Source organism: Coregonus clupeaformis, chromosome 30, assembly GCF_020615455.1.
Source record: "Coregonus clupeaformis isolate EN_2021a chromosome 30, ASM2061545v1, whole genome shotgun sequence".
Lineage (NCBI taxonomy): Eukaryota > Metazoa > Chordata > Actinopteri > Salmoniformes > Salmonidae > Coregonus > Coregonus clupeaformis.
The window spans coordinates 19,575,342-19,598,237 of NC_059221.1; the positions used below are offsets into that span (position 1 = coordinate 19,575,342).

General features: G+C 42.3%; 2 protein-coding genes across 3 annotated transcripts; one reads left to right on the forward strand and one right to left on the reverse strand.

Annotated features, from left to right (window-relative positions):
* Positions 1-6,948: 6,948 nt before the first annotated feature.
* LOC121546719 (nuclear envelope integral membrane protein 1-like) lies at positions 6,949-12,895 on the forward strand. 2 transcript variants are annotated; one of them, XM_041857955.2, is made up of 9 exons: positions 6,949-7,128; positions 7,681-7,802; positions 10,530-10,749; positions 10,847-10,919; positions 11,228-11,321; positions 11,523-11,637; positions 11,789-12,014; positions 12,101-12,300; positions 12,474-12,560. In XM_041857955.2, exons 1-8 carry the CDS (start codon positions 7,035-7,037, stop codon positions 12,279-12,281), a joined length of 1,125 nt encoding a protein of 374 aa, XP_041713889.1. In that variant the 5' UTR covers positions 6,949-7,034; the 3' UTR covers positions 12,282-12,300; positions 12,474-12,560. The 2 variants fall into 2 exon arrangements, with proteins under 2 accessions (XP_041713889.1, XP_041713888.1); XM_041857954.1 differs by having other exon boundaries at positions 6,952-7,128; positions 12,101-12,277; positions 12,474-12,895.
* A 4,016-nt stretch (positions 12,896-16,911) lies between these two features.
* LOC121545712 (ORM1-like protein 2) lies at positions 16,912-21,281 on the reverse strand. Its single transcript, XM_041856472.1, has 4 exons — positions 21,033-21,281; positions 19,459-19,633; positions 17,885-18,036; positions 16,912-17,695 (listed from the first exon to the last, which is right to left on the reverse strand). Exons 2-4 carry the CDS (start codon positions 19,630-19,632, stop codon positions 17,560-17,562), a joined length of 462 nt encoding a protein of 153 aa, XP_041712406.1. The 5' UTR covers position 19,633; positions 21,033-21,281; the 3' UTR covers positions 16,912-17,559.
* Positions 21,282-22,896: the final 1,615 nt, after the last annotated feature.

The window sequence follows — 22,896 nt, forward strand, 5'->3', positions numbered from 1 at the left end:
ACCATGAACACAAATGACACATCACGTCGTTGCGATCAATCACTCCACTTTGTGGGGAATATGACCACAAAATGCAACTCGGAAAGTCGCTACCTGGAAACAGTCCTGGAGGACTACTTAACCCATGATGCGCTAATTGATTCAGGCTCGACAATATCGCTTATCTCTCAAAAGGGCTGTGAACCCAGCTAAACTTTGGTTAAAAATGTAGCTATGCGACACTAAACTTTGAGGTTTCACTCAGACTACCTCACCTCTCACATTGCGACTCATGCTGAAACTACACTTCCAAAACATATTGCTTGTTCACCCTGTGTATGTAAACCAGCCTCGACACTGAACACCTGCTACTCAGAGCAGACGTGATGGATCATTTGGTATGAGGGGTCCCACTGATGGATTGGAAAAACAACCAATTGTGGTCACAAGTAGCCGTGCCGTCTCTACTGACCACACTGTCTTCTCCTAACGCTGGCTGCAACACAGTCATCCACAAGGAGTATCTGTCGACAGGACCCCTTAGGAAAAATACATTTCGTTCAGCAAACCTGATAGACTATTCTTTTCATGATTTCGAGCCAGCAGTCTCTATGAGTGAGCAACTTCCCTCCTCCTTGGAGTAATGCGATACTGTAGCTCAGGTGAACTTCTCTTGTCCTTCAGACACCTCCGCAAGCACCGCGGCTGTCTCAGGAAACAAAGCATCAACGTTCAGAGTGGACTCTGTTTCCGATTATACATTTTCCTCTTTGAGGGGACAGAAACCCCTTACAATGTACCTAACGGCATTAGTTCCGCCACTGACCCCGTGACTCCAACTGGTGAAACACTGCGATATCGCCAAAATATATCTTTGTCTCAGTTCGCAGGTAAAGGAACGGTTGCCACACGTGGATGCTGTGGTGAATGGCAGGCCACGACAGCCATTGAGCGTTTTGAAGCACAAACACCAGGACATTTGGTTGAAAGGATGCAGCCAATCTTCTAACAACGCGGCTGCTGACAACTCGTACAAAGGGCACAACCTTTTCATTTGTGCCTCGGACACCAACACCAACCGCTGGTCATGTTGTTGTCAGTCCGCTAGGGACCTGTTGTTAATGTATTAAGTGTGTATGTTATCCTGTGTTACCATTTAGTTATCTAGTAAATAAAGAATTAAACCAATTTGTGTAGTATTGAATCATAAGTATGGCTGGGTTTTTTGCAGATGCAAGGAGGATACAACATTCAGAATGATGATATGATATGAGGTTATGATTAATAAGTTGACTGTTTATCGATGTGATAGGTATAGACCTTCTAGAGTTTAATTTGGGAGATGGTAACTCTTTAAACAACCGCACTCGTGGGGCTCCAAATCCTAATGAGTTAATTGTTACATGATTAATTTAATCAGGTAACAATTAAACATAGTTAATTAGAAAAATAACAGTCATCAGATTAATGTTAATTCACATCACGACAACGTTAACAATCACAAGGCCACCAAGCCAGGCGGAATACCAGGGCGTGTTCTCAAAGCATGTGCAGACCAGCTGGCAGGTGTGTTCAATTCGCATGCCAATTGCATTTCCCGCTGCCCTCTCCCACCTGGACAAGAGGGGAAATAACTATGTGAGAATGCTGTTCATAGGCTACAGTTCAGCGTTCAACACCATAGTCCCCTCCAAGATCATCACCAAGCTAGGGACCCTGGGACTGAACCTCTGCATCTGGATCCTGGACTTCCTGATGGGTCGGCCCCAGGTGGTGAGGGTAGGCAACAACACCTCCGCCATGCTGACCGTCAACACGGGGGCCCCTCAGGTGTGTACTTAGTCCCCTCCTGTACTCCCTGTTTACCTACGACTGCGTGGCCGCACGCGACTCCAACACCATCAAGTTTGCTGACGACACGACGGTGGTAGGCCTGATCACCGACAGCGATGAGTCAGCCTACAGGGAGGAGGTCAGAGACTTAGCAGTGTGGTGCCAGGACAACAATCTCTCCCTCAACGTCAGTAAGACCAAGGACCTGATCATGGACTATAGGAGATAGAGGGGAGAGCATGGCCCCATCCACATCGACAGGGCTGTTGTGGAGCGGGTCAAGAGCTTTAAGTTCCTTGGCGTCCACATCACTAAGGACTTAACATGGTCCACACACACCCTCACAGTCATGAAGAGGGCACGGCAGACCTTTTTCCCCCTCAGGAGGCTGAAAAGATTTGGCATGGGGCCTCAGATCCTCAAAAAGTTATACAGCTGCACCATCGAGAGCATCTTGGCTGGCTGCATCACCGCTTGGTATTGCAATTGCACCGCCCTTGACCGCAAAGCGCAACAAAGGGTGGTGCGGACAGCCTAGTACATCACTGGGGCTGAGCTCCCTGCCATCCAGGACCTCTATACCAGGTGGTGTCAAAGGAAGGCCCGAAAAATTGCCAAAGACTCCAGCCACCCAAGCCATAGACTGCTCACTCTGCTACCGTCCGGCAAATGGTGCTGGAGCATCGGCTCAAGGACCAACAGGCTCCGAGACAGCTTCAACCCACAAGCCATAACTGTTAAATAGCCAGACTGCTAAATAGTCAATTAATGGTACCTGAAATATCTGCACTGACCCTACGCTCACTCACTAGACTTTATATACACACCATAATCACACTCACTCACTCACACACACTACACTCACTCTCACACAAATCCCTCACACATTCAAACACTACATATGCACACACACACACACACACAACACACACACACACATACCGACACAACACAAACATACATACACACACTCACCCTCACTTTTACACTCATCATTTGCTGCTGCTACTGTTCTTTATTTTACTCTTATTATTATCTATCCGGATGTCTAGTCACTTTATCCTACCGTCATGTACGTCGTACATCTGCACATTGATCTGGTACTGGTAGACCCTATACAGTGCATTTGGAAAGTATTCAGACCCCTTGACTTTTTCCACATTTTGTTACGTTACAGCCTTATTCTAAAATGGATGTAATAGTTTTCCCCCCCTCATCAATCTACACACAATACCCCATAATGACAAAGCAAAAACAGTATTTTAAAAAAAATACGGAAATATCACATTTACATGAGTATGCAGACCCTTTACTCAGTACTTTGTTGAAGCACCTTTGGCAGAGATTACAGCCTCGAGTCTTCTTGGGTATGATGCTACAAGCTTGGCACACCTGTATTTGGGGAGTTTCTCATATTCTTCTCTGCAGATCCTCTCAAGCTATGTCAGGTTGGATGGGGAGCGTTGTGGCACAGCTATTTTCAGGTCTCTCCAGAGATGTTAGATTGGGTTCAAGTCCGGGCTCTGGCTGGGCCACTCAAGGACATTCAGAGACTTGTCCCGAAGCCACTCCTGTGTTGTCTTGGCTGTGTGCTTAGGGTCGCTGTCCTGTTGGAAGGTGAACCTTCACCCCAGTCTGTGGTCCTGAGCGCTCTGGAGCAGGTTTTCATCAAGGATCTCTCTGTACTTTGCTCTGTTCATCTTTCCCTCGATCCTGACTAGTCTACCAGTCCCTGCTGCTGAAAAACATCCCCACAGCATGATGCTTCCACCACCATGCTTCACCGTAGGGATGGTGCCAGGTTTCCTCCAGACGTGACACTTGGCATTCAGGCCAAAGAGTTCAATCTTGGTTTCATCGGACCAGAGAATCTTGTTTCTTATGGTCTGAAGGTCTTTAGGTGCCTTTTGGCAAACTACAAGTGGGCCGTCATGTGCCTTTTACTGAGGAGTGGCTTCCGTCTGGCCACTCTACCATAAAGGCCTGATTGGTGGAGTGCTGCAGAGATGGTTGTCCTTCTGGAAGGTTCTCCCATCTCCACAGAGGAACTCTGGAGCTCTGTCAGAGTGACCATCGGGTTCTTGGTCACCTCCCTGACCAAGGCCCTTCTCCCCCGATTGCTCAGTTTGGCCGGGCGGCCAGCTCTAGGAAGAGTCTTGGTGGTTCCAAACTTCTTCCATTTAAGAATGATGGAGGCCACTTTGTTCTTGGGGACCTTCAATGCTGCAGAAATGTTTTGGTACCCTTCCCCAGATCTGTGCCTCGACACAATCCTGTCTCGGAGCTCTATGGACAATTCTTTCAACCTTATGGCTTGGTTTTGGTCTGACATGCACTGTCAACTGTGGGACCATATATAGACAGGTGTGTGCCTTTCCAAATCATGTCCAATCAATTGAATTTACCACAGGTGGACTCCAATCAAGTTGTAGAAACATCTCAAGGATGATCAATGGAAACAGGATACACCTGAGCTCAATTTCGAGTCTCATAGCAAAGGGTCTGAATAGTTATGTAAATAAGATATTTCTGTTTTTTATTTGTAATACATTTGCAAAAATTTATAAAAACCTGTTTTCACTGTCGTTATGGGGTATTGTGTGTAGATTGATGACAATTTTTATTTATTTAATCAATTTTAGAATAAGGCTGTAACGTAACAAAATGTGTAAAAAGTCAAGGGATCTGAATACTTTCTGAATGCACTCCAATCTTGTGTATTTTATTTTATTCCTCTCGTCTTAGTTACAATGTTTGTTTTTTCATTATTATTTTTTTAATTAAAATTAAATTACAATTATTTTTTACTCTGCATCGTTGGGAAAGGTTTGTAAGCAAGCATTTCACTGTACAGTCGACACACTTGTATTTGATGCATGTGATAAATACAATTTGATATGATTTGTTCAGTAACCTCAGGTGACTGGAAAGTTCCTAAAAAATGTATTAGCCTATTATTTGAGAGCGTCAGTGCAAAGCTCCCATTGATAATGTCTTGCTCATCCGCTAACTACTATGACAACATGATGCAATGGATCATCACATGTGTACCAGTGTCAGCTTCTAGTCAGTGAACATAAGAGGCCCTTCTTAGTACAAACTACTACGTACAGCTGTACTGTCAAATTTCAGTATGATTATTATGTCAGATGGACTAAATTGCCTACATATTTTGAGGAACAGTAGAGAGAAGTAAGAGCTGGTGAGGAATGGGGACATAAGAGGTGGTCCTCTGTAGCTCAGCTGGTAGAGCACGGCGCTTGTAACGCCAAGGTAGTGGGTTCGATCCCCGGGACCACCCATACACAAAAATGTATGCACGCATGACTGTAAGTCGCTTTGGATAAAAGCGTCTGCTAAATGGCATATTATTATTATTATAAGGAGATATAGGGCAGGGCAGGCACAAATAGGAGTGAGCTGATCGGAGATCTCAAAAGCTGTGATGCATGGGGATGAGGTTATCATGATCACAAAAGAGTTAACATGGTGATTCACAAGTTGGTCGCATTCACACAATATCACATGGTGATATCCTTGTAGTGTGAACATTTTGTTTTAATTTCAGATTCAACTATATAGGCTCAACAAGAGTAGCCTACTCACAGCCAATATTGTAGTCAATGTTCTATAGCGTTTCTATTTTGAAAAGGCCAAAGAGCAACAAGACCTAATTCTGTTAAGGACTACAGATAGTGCTGTTCCCTGTCACATATGGGATGATATCAGAGGAGGTGACTAGTCACTCTGAGTCATGTATTACTCAGTGTTTCTCAACTTTTTTTTATACCAGCAGCTGGAAAGCTATAGCCTTCCTGTACCACAGAGCGACACGCTATGGTCCTTCCTCCTTTGAAGACCACTTAGACCTACATTAACGGACTAATCAGTGATAATAATAATAATGTATTAAACTTCTACAGCGCTTTTCATATAATCTCACAGCACTTCAAGAGCAAAAAACAAACAAGCAATATACAGTATCATGACAGGTCAACCAATAGAGGCCAGGTCTTTGAATGCTGCATCCTCTGAAGATGGAGAGGGTCAGTTCATGGCTTGAGTGAAGGGAGCTGGTCAGAGGATTGTAGATGATGGTGATGGAGTCTGCTGATGATCTTGTAGAGGGCAAGTCTGGGAACCAGCCTGAGTCTTATAAGCACCCACTTGGTTGATGCTTCAGCAGCTCTGGGCACCAAAAAAGCTCACCACACAAAGTTCAGAATAGTAGCCAGTCGTCCTCACTACAAGCCCTCTGCCTCAGCACTGCAGTATTCATTATGTTCTCAAAGGATCACGAACTGGCAGCAAGGTGAAACAAAAAGCTGGTAATGTGTCCATCTAGATGCATTTTTTCAAACAAAAACATTAACTAGCTAGCCAAGCCAAAAATATTTAACCTGTCAGTCAATCTGCAAATCCGTGGCTCAAAACCACCAGATATATGCAATAAAAACTCATTGTTATTAAAATATATATATATTTTTTTTAATGTGGAAAACAACACTTAAAAATAACAACAATATGTACAATATTTACAGAGCTCTCTGCCTAGGCTTCCTATAGTAGTTAACCATCTGCGTTGAGGGACCAAGCTGTAAGCACTATTGCAGAAAATAAAGTGCATGTGAATGGCCTTCATGTTATGTAGTGTAATTATTCACAACATCAAAAGGTGATGTGGTATATGTGATATAGAAACACCACCTACAGTAATTGATTGAAAATCGAGCTACTGTACCTTTAAGGTAAGCGGATGGCTGCCCCCTGCGCTAGAAAGACAGAACAGGAAATATTGTACTTTTTCAAGTGGATTGTGACGCATTAGATTTTTTGTATTTCACACACCAAGGTGTGATTTATTTATTTACATGTTTTACATTTTAGTCATTTAGCAGACGCTCTTATCCAGAGCGACTTACAGTTAGTGAGTGCACATATTGTTTTTCATACTGGCCCCCCGTGGGAAACGAACCCACAACCCTGGCGTTGCAATCTTTCAAATAAACTCATCATGACATGAGTAGAAAGATATACCCCCATAACAAAGATATTTATAATTAAGACTTGTTCTATTTGTGCCCATAATGTCTTATGTTCGCATAATTTATACTAATTCATAAACATTCACATCTTGAATGTATCGTAACAGTTTACCTCTTATGTGATTGGCTAGCTGTTTCTGTAACAAGAACCACGTGGTTTCTGTGTAGACTTCTGTCATGGCGGGATACATGAAATGGAAAAATGGACCCCTCTCCAAAATAGTTTTGCTAATTGTGCTTTTGTGTATATTAAGTACACACCAAACATCAGGTAGAGTATATATCTAGCTAGGTAATTTGAGGAGGGGGGAATTGATAGCCAATATGAAATGTGAGATGCTAACTTTTCGTTTCCGATGAGGCAAGCTTTCTAACTAACGTGCAAATTTAGCAAACGTTAAGGTCAGGTGAACTAACGTTATAGCTAGCCTGCTTAATAGCGAGCTAACGTTAGCTAGTCTGTCAGTATCCAGGTGAGATTAGGCATATATATTGGAAAGTTAAACTAGTTCCAGAAACTAACTAGATGGCCAGCTGGTGCAACCCTCCTAGTCCACATTCCACAACCTTTACTTGCTTATAGCAAACGTTAGCTATAACATACATCTTCGGCTATAACCAAGTCAGCTAACGTTAGCCAAATACTTAAATCGTGGTCTGTTTCTGGTGTCTCACTTACGTTACTAGCTGAATAACTAGCTAAGCCCTGTCCTGAAAGTCAATGTCGAGCTTGACTTTAGTTGGCTTGCTAGCAGATGTGTAAAGCATACAGAAGTTTGCTGGTGAATACAGTCCGTGCCCTCACATCTTGTAATTTTCACAGGAAGTAATATCAACATAATCAATATCAAAGATGGCCAGGAGTCTGACAGAACAGGATCGAGTCACTTCTGCTATCTCAACCCTATTGTCCCAGGTTGGAAGGAAACATGGACAAGCATCCAGGCAAGAGAAAATAAGCATAGTCCCAGATCTGTTTGCTCTTGCCAACATTGCTGGCATGCCAGTGAGTGACACGGAGTTGGCATGATGGCACAAACAGGCTGGTTCTCCGATTTTACCAGTTGAATGTAGACACAAATGACTTTTTTTGTATTACAATTTTTCTGAAATATTTTATTAAAGGGATACTTCGAGATTTTGGCAATGAGGCCATTTATCTACTCCCCAGAGTCAGATGAACTTGTGGAAACCATTTACAGTGGGGAAAAAAGTATTGAGTCAGCCACCAATTGTGCAAGTTCTCCCACTTAAAAAGATGAGAGAGGCCTGTAATTTTCATCATAGGTACACGTCAACTATGACAGACAAAATGAGAATTTCTTTCTCCAGAAAATCACATTGTAGGAGTTTTTATGAATTTATTTGCAAATTATGGTGGAAAATAAGTATTTGGTCAATAACAAAAGTTTCTCAATACTTTGTTATATACCCTTTGTTGGCAATGACACAGGTCAAACGTTTTCTGTAAGTCTTCAAAAGGTTTTCACACACTGTTGCTGGTATTTTGGCCCATTCCTCCATGCAGATCTCCTCTAGAGCAGTGATGTTTTGGGGCTGTTGCTGGGCAACACAGACTTTCAACTCCCTCCAAAGATTTTCTATGGGGTTGAGATCTGGAGACTGGGTAGGCCACTCCAGGACCTTGAAATGCTTCTTACGAAGCCACTCCTTCGTTGCCCGGGCGGTGTGTTTAGGATCATTGTCATGCTGAAAGACCCAGCCACGTTTCATCTTCAATGCCCTTGCTGATGGAAGGAGGTTTTCACTCAAAATCTCACGATACATGGCCCCATTCATTCTTTCCTTTACACAGATCAGTCGTCCTGGTCCCTTTGCAGAAAAACAGCCCCAAAGCATGATGTTTCCACCCCCATGCTTCACAGTAGGTATGGTGTTCTTTGGATGCAACTCAGCATTCTTTGTCCTCCAAACACGACGAGTTGAGTTTTTACCAAAAAGTTCTATTTTGGTTTCATCTGACCATATTACATTCTCCCAATCCTCTTCTGGATCATCCAAATGCACTCTAGCAAACTTCAGACGGGCCTGGACATGTACTGGCTTAAGCAGGGGGACACGTCTGGCACTGCAGGATTTGAGTCCCTGGCAGCGTAGTGTGTTACTGATGGTAGGTTTTGTTACTTTGGTCCCAGCTCTCTGCAGGTCATTCACTAGGTCCCCCCGTGTGGTTCTGGGATTTTTGCTCACCGTTCTTGTGATCATTTTGACCCCACGGGGTGAGATCTTGCGTGGAGCCCCAGATCGAGGGAGATTATCAGTGGTCTTGTATGTCTTCCATTTCCTAATAATTGCTCCCACAGTTGATTTCTTCAAACCAAGCTGCTTAGCTATTGCAGATTCAGTCTTCCCAGCCTGGTGCAGGTCTACAATTTTGTTTCTGGTGTCCTTTGACAGCTCTTTGGTCTTGGCCATAGTGGAGTTTGGAGCGTGACTGTTTGAGGTTGTGGACAGGTGTCTTTTATACTGATAACAAGTTCAAACAGGTGCCATTAATACAGGTAACGAGTGGAGGACAGAGGAGCCTCTTAAAGAAGAAGTTACAGGTCTGTGAGAGCCAGAAATCTTGCTTGTTTGTAGGTGACCAAATACTTATTTTCCACCATAATTTGCAAATAAATTCATAAAAAATCCTACAATGTGATTTTCTGGATTTTTTTTCTCATTTTGTCTGTCATAGTTGACGTGTACCTATGATGAAAATTACAGGCCTCTCTCTCTGACTAAATACTTTTTTTCCCCACTGTATGTCTGCTTGCGGTTTGAAGGAAGTTGCTAACTAGTATTAGCACAATGACTGGAAGTCTATGGGTATCTACTATGGGTATTGTGCTAACACTAGTTAGCATTGGCTCGTGAAACTACCTCTAACTTCCTACCTACTGGACACAGATACATTAAAATTGTATCCAGGAGTTCATCTGACCCTTGGGAAGTAGATCATGGGCCTCGTTGTCAAAATTCCTAAGTATCTCTTTAAAATATGCAAATGAGGCGATATCTCATTAAATATGTGAATATTTGCATATAGCACAAATCCATTCTTATGGACACTGGATGAAGTCAAAGCAATATTTAGGTTTAATTTTGTTTAGACACTCCAGGAGTGGACGTGTCCAGAGCAGATTGTGGATAAATACTAAAGACATGTACATAAAATGCATTTTTGGCAACAACAGAAAAAATCAGTTGGCATGTGGCAAGAGTCTGACTTTCGGGAAATGGCAGTTAAAGACAATTACACTGAATTTAGACTGCCAAACGCCTATTTAGACACAATCACCATCTCTTCAAATTAAGTTACTAAATATAGTCCAGTTTGTAACACTATGAAATGGGCTATGAAATTATGTGTAATTTAATGTACTGAGCTTTGAAATTATTGATGTATGTCCATTTGAAAGATGTTAAAATTCATAAAAATGTTGATGACTGTAGTATGATAAACTAAGGACATTTTTGTTTACTTTTTGAAAATACTAATATTAATGGACCAAAATACCAACAAATCTCTAAATTGATATGTAGAGGCAAACATTTAATTTCAGCCCGTAGTACCTGGCTTTAAGAGAAAAGGAGTCTCTTATTTGAAAGAGAGAGCCTATATGTTTTGTATTTGCGTGTAGCTAATTCTTGTCTTATTGCCGACAGGTTCGAGTATGGAGCTCGAAACAGCTAAAGGTGACTGTTGTGGAGGATGAGGAGAAGCTGCAGGAGCTAGAACACTTCAGTGTCTGGGGTCTGGTGCAGTACCTAATGCTTGAGCAGACCAATGAAACCACCCTCAGCATCAGCCTGTTCAGCCCAAAGACCTGCTTCAAGATCGACCCCATCAACCTTGGAGCACAATACACCGTAATGCCCATACGAAGTAAGTAAAGGGAAAGGTGGGGTTGCTTTGTTAGTTACATGCATATTACACATTGGTTTCATGTGGAATCTTTGCTGTCTCTGCTTTACTCCTGCAGAATTTGACGTTTACATGTTTGTGACGTTCCTGGCTGGAGTGCTGTTATTCATCTTTGCAGACTCACTCAGCAGGTAACTAAATGGATTGTGTTCACATTTTACCCTCTTTTAATGACATGATCCTGATAATCTCGCCTTTGTGATTGACGGCTGCAGGAAGATGTTTAGGGCTGGGGCTGTAGAGAATTTTGTCTCCCCGCGCTGCTGAGGACAATTTTTGTCTGCTCATACAGGAATAATAAAGGCCCAGTGCACTAATTTTGTGGGGGGGGAGTGGTATATTATTATTTTTTTTTATTCTGATTTATCAGGGGGTGCTGCAACACCCCTACTTCCCGCGGCTAGGATGATTGATGTGGTTTTTTGTCGCTATCTAACAGGAGTCAGGTATTCTATTACTCTGCTGGCATGAGCACAGGTATGATTGCCTCCCTCATCATCCTCATCTTCATCATGGCACGCTTTCTGCCCAAGGTAAGAAGTCAACTCTTCTATATCAAGGCCTCATCGCTAATCACACCCACTACTAACACATTTTGATTTGTACAAAGCAAAAAGTCTGAGTGTACCCTGATAGTTCATATTTGGGTGACCTTTCTGATTTCTATAATGTACGAAAGTCATAAAAATATATGTTTAGATTTCATACCCCATATCTTCATTTTCTTTTCTCAGAAAAGCCCATTTTACATGGTGATAGTTGGTGGCTGGTCCTTCTCCGTTTACATCATCCAGCTTGTGTTCAGGAACCTGCAGCTGATTATGAGAGAGCACTGGCACATGGCTTTTGGTAAATATCAATTGTAATAAACACAATCACAACTCTGGGAACTACCTTGTTTGTCTCTCAAACTTTTTATATCTGTTATGATAAGTTCACAACCATTGCTCCATGTTTATAATAAGAACAATTTAATTAATTGTTTGTCTGTGTACTTTAGGCTATGCTGCAGTGGTTGGGTTTATCAGTTTTGCTGTGTGTTATCGTCATGGCCCTCTTGTGGAGGAGAGGAGTATCAATATCCTGTCTTGGACACTGCAGTTGTTTGGCCTGCTACTGATCTATAGTGGGATCCAGGTTCAGCAAGTGGCGTTGGCCATCATCGGGGCTGCCTTCTGCTCTAAGAACCTGGAGTATTCCATTTCATTGATCCTTCTTGCTTGGCGGTAGATGTTAGTTTTTTATAACTCTAAAGATTCCTTTATTGGTGTTTATTGGCATTTTTAATAATGTTAGAATTCTCATTGTGCAGCAAAGTCAAGCCAACTCTGCACTGGAAGCCAGAGCCTCGTCGGCTGCTGACTGAAGAGGAGTACCAGAAACAGGGGGAGGAGGAGACGCAGCATGCCCTGGAGGAGCTGAGGAAGTACTGCAGTAGTCCAGACTTCAGCAAATGGAAGACCGTCTCTCGACTTGCGTCCCCAAAAAGGTGACAGTCAGTGGCATTGAAATGTATGTACTGCTAGCCTGAAAAGCTAGATTTCGGTCCCAGGGTGAATATTGTCTTTTTAGGTCTACTACTAGTCACATAACTGGGTCTCTTTCCCATTCCTGGTTTGAACTAAACATATGATAAGTGTTGTACAAAAGCTTGATGTTAAAGGCAAAGCTATTGTGATCCACAGGTTTGCCGATTTTGCGGAGGGCTCACCTCACCTGATATCGAATGAGGTTTCTGTGCACGCGCAGGAATATGGATCCTTCTTTGAGGATGATTTCTTTGACACGGATGAGGAAAATGATGAGATAAAAGAAGACCTTGGATGGAATGACAGAGACTTGTGAAGATGGATAGATGGGGTTATTTTCCTGTAGCAAGGTTAATGGAGCATAGTGCTGACTTGGCTTTCAACCCTCACTGCTCTCCTCCAACCATAAGACAGGTGCTCATGAATCGCCATGGAGATAGTGGAATCTGGCCATTGCTAGGCCTGTGAGATAATGTCTGGCATCCAGGTTGCGGCATACATTATACTGTACACTGAGTGTACAAAACATTAGTAACACCTTCCTAATATTGAGTTGCTCCCAGAACAGCCTCAATTTGTCGGGCATGGACTCTACAAGGTGTCGAAAGCGTTCGACAGGGGTGCTGGCCCATGTTGACTCCAATGCTTCCCACAGTTGTGTCAAGTGGGCTGGATGTCCTTTGGGTGGTGGACCATTCTTGATACACATGGAAAACTGTTGCGCTTGAAAAACCCAGCAGCGTTGCAGTTCTTGACACACTCAAACCGGTGCGCCTGGCACATACTACCATACCCCTTTCAAAGGCCCTTAAATATTTTGTCTTGCTCATTCACCCTCTGAATGGCACACACACAATCCATGTTTCAATTGTCTCAAGACTTAAAAATCCTTCTTTTACCTGTTTTCTCCCCTTCATCTACACTGATTGAAGTGGATTGAACAAATGACATCAAGAAGGGATCATAGCTTTCGTCTGGATTCACCTGGTCAGTCTATGTCATGGAAATGGAAAGGGAGCAGGGGTTCCTAATGTTTTGTACACTCAGTGTAGATTGCTTATGGCAACCACCCGTTTTGGTTATCGACAGATTCTGATTTGAGAAATGAGAATGTATTATTTCTCAAATTAGGATTGAGTCCTGTGTTTGAATTCAGATGAGAAACCTATTGGTTAGTAAGAAAAGGTTTATGATCACTAAGAATGCAGCATTTTATTTTCTTGGAGGAATGTCACAACTTTATCTTGGTCTTAACTGCAAGGTCATTTTTGGACAGATATTCTATTGTAACATGTTTTCTTTGGTATTATTGTTGATTTTACATAGCAGATTTTCTGCGTCATCAAACGCGTACTGATGTAAACGGGGAGAAATGTCGGTATTAAAGCACGATGTTTACAGCCATTGAGCCTGAATTTGTATCATTCAAAAAATGTACGGAAATAAAAACAGTAATGTGTAGGTGTACCATGTGACACATGTCTACATTGGTTAGTTACTTTCTTTCATCTTTTTTTTGTACTGAGATTTATAGATTTCATATCAATCAAATGTATTTATAAAGCCCTTTTTACTTCAGCAGTTATCACAAAGTGCTTCTACAGAAACCCAGCCTAAAACCCCAAAGAGCAAGCAATGCAGATGTAGAAGCACAATGGCTAGGAAAAACTCCCTAGAAAGGCAGGAACCTAGGAAGAAACCTAGAGAGGAACCAGGCTGTGAGGGGTGGCCAGTCCTCTTCTGGCTGTGCCGGATAGAGATTATTACATTTACATTTTAGTCATTTAGCAGACGCTCTTATCCAGAGTGACTTACAGGAGCAATTAGGGTTAAGTGCCTTGCTCAAGGGCACATTGACAGATTTTTCACCTAGTCGGCTCAGGGATTAGAACCAGCGACCTTTCGGTTACTGGCACTACGCTCTTAACCACTAAGCTACCTTAGTAAGAGTACATGGCCATTAAAGCCAGATTGTTCTTCAAGATGTTCAAACATTCATAGATGACCAGCAGGGTCAAATAATCAGTGATTATAGAGCACGTGTCAAATTCATTCCATGGAGGGCAGAGTGTCTGCAGGTCTTTGCTGCTCCCACTGATTAGTAAGGAACTCCCCTCACCTGATTGTCTAGGTCTTAATTGAAAGGAAAAACCAAAAACCAGCAGACACTAGGCCCTCCATGGAATGAGTGTGACCCTCCTGTTACAGTGGGTGCAACAGGTCAGCACCTCAGAAGTAAATGTTAGTTGGCTTTTCAAATCTGAGCATTCAGAGGTCGAGACAGCAGGTCCAGGACAAGGTAGCATGTCCGGTGAACAGGTCAGGGTTCCATAGCCGCAGGCAGAACAGCAGAAACTGGATCAGCAGCACGACCAGGTGTACTGGGGGTGGGGACTGCCAGGAGTCATCAGGCCAGGTAGTCCTGAGGCATGGTCCTAGGACTCAGGTCCTCCGGAAGGGGAGAAAGGAGAATTAGAGAGAGCATACTTAAGATCACACACGACACCAGATAAGACTGGAGAATTACACCAGATAGGACAGACTGACCCTAGCCTGCTGGTACATAGACTATTGCAGCATAGATACTGGGGACTGAGACGGGGTTCGGGGCCACTGGCCCGTCCAAAATTACCCTCCGACAGCATATCACAAGCATTGCCTTAAAAATGGATAATACTTATATACTGTGAGATATTGTACTTATGTATTCTGGCCGCAATTATTTATTCTGTGTTGTAGTATTGGCTATGCATATACCTGTACAGATCTGGTGGCCAGGTAGTTTTGTACTGTTTACTGTAAATAATCATGTGGATGTCAATAAATTTATGATATTGTAAAATACCACTTCATATTGAGACATAATTTCCACCAGTGGAAAGCCCACTCACCTGTTGCCTGTAGAAGGGGAATACTGAGAGGAGCAGAAAGCCCTAGAAAGATAGTAGTACTGAATGATGCATTGTCTGTATGAGTTGTACTGAAACTGCTCTACATGAACAACAGGGGGTGCAATACACCTTTTATGTGGATATACAGTATTTCACAGTAAGCATACCGTTATGCTGATGTGCAGTTACAGTAGTCTCTGGAGAGGTGGGTTGCCTCCCACAATAACCTGCAGTCAGAGAAGACTTATCTTTCCCCACCCACTTTTATTTGAGGTTCTCAAGCTACTCAGGGACAGTTACCTAGAATCCCCAAAGTTTTACTGATGAGTAAGAGCAGAGAATGTTCAGAAAATGTATTTACAAACTGAATAATGTATATATTTTTCTTTTGTTCAAATTTGGGAAAAATATATAGTTTCATGAGAAGTTGTGGTTTCTTAGAAACCTGAGAGGATCATCCAGGAATATGCAGCTTTATGTTAAACTTCTAGGGTACTTCTGATATGCTTCAGACAACAACCTATACTCGGAAATACAGTTAATAAATGACACAATACCCCTGTATCTAACAGAATGCTGTTTATGGCCATAGTCATAAATACTGTCTTCGTAATTTTTGCATGTTGTAATTCAAAGGCATGCATCATCAAATCTGTGGTTTTGAAATAAAAAAGTGGAAGCAGAACCATTGTCGATGACGTATTGCTCTATATTCTGGTTTTAGGGTAAACTTGGATATTCATCATCAGGTAATGTGGTTGTAAATGGGGGTATCAACATGTATCCAGGCAGTATGGCTAATTGGTATATTATTATACTGTATATTCATGACTAGTTTGGGTATCTTCTGGTATTTAGGGACAAATACCCCATACTTTGACTAACTCAAATGTTCACCTTGACAGCCTTCAATATTACCAGGTTTTAGAATAGATTGTCATCCTGTTAGCTGCAATTCACAAGCCAGGTGGTGCAACACTTTTGCTTTTCACTTCTACCTCTGAAAAGGTGACACAAATGTTGTTTACAATCCAGACAGTGGATGCGAGTCCGACGACCCCATATGGGTTTCTGCAGTCTGTCAGATCTAGATCATTTGCATGTGCTTCCCAGGTAAACAGATTGGCATGTTCTACAGCGTAGTCAAATCATTACCCAGGACACCATTTCCCCTATGCTACTTCCCCCAGGAGAGCAAACACACCACCTCAGAAGGGAGACACCTCATAACTCAAATGCAAACATGGTCATAGCTCAGGCGGAAATCCCACTGGTCTATCAGCACATCACAGGAATTGGGATAGCAGCCCACACAGGCCTCATGTAAAGTGCGTGGAGTTCCCCAGAATCCCCACAGCCATGCCCACACAGGCAATCTGAGAATTTACATGATGGTCCGTCCGACCCCTCACTGTACAATGTTACTATACTCCTAACTGTGTTACTGTCGTTGTTCCTCACTGCTGAACATTCCCCTTAGGTTTCCCTCTTATATCATTCAAAACCCACACCATCCAAGGAATTACAATAGGAACATTATGGGATTAGATGAGAGCAATCAATGCAATAATTCAACTTTGTCTTGTGTGTATTTATTAATCTGCTACACAGTGCACTTGTGTACAAAATGCCAATGATGTATGCCCCTGGATGTAGCCCAAATTTCCACACAAAGACAAAGTATTTAGATGTAGGCTGAAGAATCAATCCTAATATTGAATGTTTATTTTTAGGCACTATCACTTATTGAGAATGCTCACATGGAAATGTATATCCAATAAGTCTACACATGGATTGGTCACCAAACTAAATTGAAAAAATGTGGCAGCCAACTGAAAACTTGAAGGCATCGCAAAGACTGCCAACATTCTATTTGTATGACGTCCACCATTCTATTTGTATGGCTGCCACTATCCTAAACTCTCTAATCACACATTCTAATGTGTGGACATATACAGGTAATTCTATGAAGACTTAGTTTTCAAGGTGATGAAGTTCACATTATAGCTCTTTCTAGAAAACAATGGCAAATACATGTTATCTGACCATAGAGAGAAGAATGGTTTGAGGATACATGCACATTGCATACATACATCATGAATGTTAAATAATGAAAACAAATATAGTGAAATAAAGCTGAGGCCACTCAATAACTGTTAATCATATAGCTTGGCATTCAGTGCATTTTGGTTCCTTTGTTTTTGGTCACAGAGGTAACATGAACTGTGCAATAAAAACAACAATTTCCTTCAAACAGCTCATGAAGTTACCAAACATGTCTTCTTCATTTCCGCCTCTCGACCTTAGAAGTGAACTACACATAAATATAAATCCGATATTATCCAGTTGTGTCAGTACTTATTGATCCCAAATATTCGTACTCCATGGAACAGGGGCAGCTTTGGAAGGAGGACACTGAGGAGAGAGCCTGTATTGACCAGGAAATGCGTGGCATCGTACTTGGTGTAGAAACTGGCAAGAATATACCTGAAGAATTAACAGATAGTTTAGGGTTTTTATTCAATGCTGATAACAAACAAGAATGCAATAATTAAATAGTTACTTGTCTACATTAATTTATCATTGCAAGCCATAAGGAAAACTTAAGAAAACAAAACAAAGGTTTTGCTCCAAAGCACATGGATAATACTAGTATGCACAAATGTTCTGTCTTACAGTACAATGGGTGAGATGGTGAGGAATTTGCGTGAGGATGTGAACTGGATGCCGTTGTCCATCTGTTCCCAGTGTGTGAGTAAGCGAGCTTTGCCCTGGTCCGGTGTCTCAAAAGGAGTTCCTTTCACCGTGTGCAGAAACAAGTACATCACCTGTGGTGGACAGATCAAACATACACTATATATACAAACGTATGTGGACACCCCTTCAAATCAGTGGATTCGGCTATTTCAGCCACACCCGTTGCTGACAGGTGTATAATATCGAGCACACAGCCATGCAATCTCCATAGACAAAACATTGGCAGTAGAATGGCCTGTACAAAGGAGCTCAGTGACTTTCAACATGGCACCGTCATAGGATGCCACCTTTCCAACAAGTCAGTTCGTAAAATGTCTGCCCTGCTAGAGCTTCCCCGGTCAACTGTAAGTGCTGTTATTGTGAAGTGGAAATATCTAGGAGAAACAACGGCTCAGCCGCGAAGAGGTAGGCCCACAACGGGACCACTGAGTGCTGAAGCACGTAACAATTGTTTGTCCGGGGTTGCAACACTCACTACCGAGTTCCAAGCTGCCTCTGGAAGCAACGTCAGCACAATAACTGTTTGTCGGGATATTCATGAAATGGGTTTCCATGGCCGTGCAGCAGCACACAAGCCTAAGATCACCATGCACAATGCCAAGCGTCGGCTGGAGTGGTGTAAAGCTCGCAGCCATTGGACTCTGGAGCAGTGGAAACGCATTCTCTGGAGTGATGAATCACGCTTCACCATCTGGCAGTCCGATGGACGAATCTGGGTTTGATAGATGCCAGGAGAACGCTACCTGCCCGAATGCATAGTGCCAACTGTAAAGTTTGGTGGAGGAGGAACAATGGTCTGAGTCTGTTTTTCATGGTTCGGGTTAGGCCCCTTAGTTCCAGTGAAGGGAAATCTTATCGCTACAGCATACAATTACATTCTAGACAATTCTGTACTTCCAACTTTGTGGCAACAGTTTGGGGAAGGCCCTTTCTTGTTTCAGCCTGACAATGCCCCCGTGCAAAAAGCGAGGTCCATACAGAAATGGTTTGTCGAGATCGGTGTGGAAGACTGGCCTGCACAGAGCCCTGACCTCAACACCAACGAACATCTTTGGGATGAATTGTAATGCTGACTAAGAGCCAGGCCTAATCGCCAAACATCAGTGCCCCGACCTCACTAATGCTTTTGTGGCTGAATGGAAGCAAGTCCCCACAGCAATGTTCCAACATCTAGTGGAAAGCCTTTCCAGAAGAGTGGAGGCTGTTATCGCAAAGGGGGTACCAACTCCATATTAATGCCCATGATTTTGGAATGAGATGGTCGACGAGCAGATGTCCACATACATTTGATCATAGCACACCTCTGTTAGATCAACAGACACACTCGTTAGTCATTTCAATGTCATAAGTCTGCATTACTCTATTGTTCAAAATTATGGGGATCCAATAACTTAAATTGCTATAGCTATCAAAAAGACGGGCTTAAATTGATTTCAATGAGGCCTACATTTGATTGGAAAAACAAAAAACAAACTATAAAAACTTGTTCTGACCAGATTATGGATGACATTTGTGAGGGTCCAGACGAGGGGCACTGTGAGGACAGGGATGCTCAACAGGACGACGTGCAGCACGGTGACCAGCAGTAGGTATGCCAACCAGATCCCTCTGCTGTTCATCACCTGCGTGTTGGGGTTCACCTCACTGTGAGCCACGCCCACATTCATCCTGAGGGAACAGGGGATGATTACAAATGATGGTCATTGGACATTGAAGCTTAAGACACGCTTGATACAGGAAACATTGAAGCTTAATACAGGAAAGGAATGTACAGGATCTAGGCCTACGGCTTGGAAAATTCCTATTAATTTCTAGAATTGAAGTTTGATGTTAAATGGAACATTTGAAATAGCAGATTATTTTATTGGTGTATGAATAACATAAAATCTAGAATTCAATTCTGAGAAAATGTTACTAAACAAAAGGAGAATGAGTACATAATTTGCATATTTCACAGAGTTCCCTCAATTACTCATTTCACAGATCAACATGAGAAGATGAGGTATAGAACATTGATGTCAAGTGGGAAGTAGAAATCTAGTGGCCTAGTTCTCCTTCCAGTATGTCACTAGGCCAGGTAAAGTGACCATCTGTTATTGCATCTTATTATAGTGGGTAGGTAGCTATCAACATACTGTACATATTTCATGGCTTGTATATATATAAACAAATCTATTCCAATCCAAGTGGATTTGAGAAATTGAGAACTCTGCCACTGATCCACACAGCCATGATCCCTCCCTTCAGACTGGCTATCTACTACCAAAACTAGCTAATATATTGTTGTGGATATAGCAAGTGGGTCTAGCATCAACTCATCTGACTGAGTAGCTCATGCAACTTTAGGCCTGATTTGGTGACTACAGTCGGTCATTTAGAAGTTAGCTAGCTAGCTGATATGTACCCACTGATCTTTGAAAAATATTACTTACAAATGCCTCATGAGCTTAGTTCAACTGTCGTACCCCATCAGAACCCAAAATATAACCTTCCAATATTTGGAAACAAAGTAAATGTAAACAAACACTGTATTGCATAATAAACATGGTTAAAACTACCCTTACAAAAAAAGATCGCAGTTTTGAAACTGCAGTAAAAGTGCAGTAACTGCAGTCAACTGTGGTATTGCAGTTATACTGCAAAATTACTGCAGTAAAAAACACTGTATATACTACAGTGTACTTCAGTTATACTGCAATCTTTTTTCGTAAGGGTATACTTTTGATATCATGGATGGTCAGTCCTTGCATCCATAGCTCTGTCTTTGAATTTGCGAGTGGTTACAATTCTCCAGCCCCATACACCCGCTTTATACCGAAACAGTGGTGGGGAGTTCGCTTTGTTATTGTTTCCACTGCTGATTGCTGCTTTACCTAAAATCTAGCTAGCTAGCTAACTCCACCAGCAAGCTGGCTAGCTAGCTACTGTAGCTAAATAACAACAGCTGTTTGTGCCGTGAAAACTAAGATTAATTTGCAACATCTACTTAGATTATGTGAACAGGTGCTAACGTATGACATTTAGCATGTTAGACCAAACTTTCCTTACAATCTAGCTAGAAACTCACCTTCTATTGTAACCAGGAAATCCCTAAACATGCTCATTCCATTGTTCGTTTAGGATTGGCTGTAATGGTGGCATGTCAGTTATTATCAGTTTCGGATCTTACTGAACAACAGCTTCCCTTATAATAAAGTTATAATGAGTGAGTGGGCAGAAAATACAAAATATGCATAATTGTTTGGGGGAGAGAAATAAAATACAAAATAATTGTATTCAAATGGTGGTTGTTGATTATGAAATAAAACAATCCCCCTGTCCTCTGTTGCCCTACCAAACATGTCATAGTCCTTTTGATAAATAAATATATATAGGCTATTAAAAGTGTGGTCCTGAGTGTAAATTGGGCCTCCAATTTGCTACTGGCACTCTAAATATTAATTTACAGATGTAATGCAAAAAATGTATACTTTTGCTGGACCATGAAATGGGCATCTTAAAGCTTTTGCTCATGTATTACCACTATGTCAGTGTGCTTTTTAATGAAATGTATTCAAAAGAGTTCTGCCCATTCAGTGAAGAAATTTGTCATAAACCAAACTTCCTTGTATACATTAGCTTATGTGCACTGAGTGCAAGTTCCTTTTTTGGGGATAGTGAGTACAACATAATTTTGACAGTTTGAATTACTGTCAACATTGCGTAATCATTATTTGATGGAATTGTAGTCAGCATTACACAGCTACCCACAATAATAGACATATTGAAGTATGGGGCAGCAATAGGAAGCTGTGCACCTCCATGCAGAATAACATAAATGTTTTAGGAAAGCACAGCTTCCTTCTAGTGCTTGACTGCAGGTTGAGAAATCCTTTAACAGCCATTAGGGATTCCTTGATGACCTCCCTAGCATAGATTATTAGCTGTTGAATGATATTTATTATTACAGTAGATCAGGGGCAGACTAGGAAAATAATTAGACCCTGGCATTTTATCACCACCAGCCCACGTTCAATAGAGTTTAATTACATACATCTTTATGTGCACTAACTAATATCATAGGCTAATTAAATTGGGGTTAAACACCTGAGGACGTGGAAACATGAACTATATCACTAACTCTAAATATAACACCCACTGCTATTAGCCATGTATTCATACAACAGTAAATGTAATGTCCTAAAAAAACTTTGCAGTTGTAGACTACTACCCATGAGACATATAGGCCTATTCCCTCGCAATGGCTGGTTTGTCACGACTTCTAGCTACTGCTGATCCCATTCTCATCGCTCCACTTGTCATGTCTTGTCAATCACACACACCTGGTGCTCATTCCCCTAATTAGTATGTGTATAACTGTTCCCTCTGTTCCCCTTGTCTTTGTGAGTGATTGTTTGTTGTGAGAGCGTGTAGCTCGGTTGAGCTACTATTCACTGTGTTTATGCCAAGGTAGATGTTTTCCCTTGAAATAGTTTCGTTTGACGCTTGGGGCGTTTGATTTATGTAAATGGAATAAACTCTGGACTTTGGTATTTTACCTCCTGCGCTTGACTCCTTCATTCACACCTCGTCACAGAATCACTCACTTGTTTTTGATCACCCGCCTGAGGGTCGAGAGGCAGGCGAACGACTGGTTCATCTGAGGCAGGGGACGAGGACCACTCAAGACTACACGCTGGAGTGGGCCCTGATCGACCATTTCCGGTGCCACCTAAGGGAGGACGTCCGACAGGAGCTAGCCTGCCGGGATGCCATGCTATCGTTCTCCAAACTGGTGGACATGGCCATCCGGCTGGACAATCTGCTGGCAGCCAGAGGACGTCCTGGTAGGGGTCTGCCCGTTCCCGCTCCAGACGACTCTGACCCCGAGCAGATGGAGCTGGGGGGAGCAGCCGGTCGAGATTGCGCAGGAGGACAGCGACAGTGCCAAG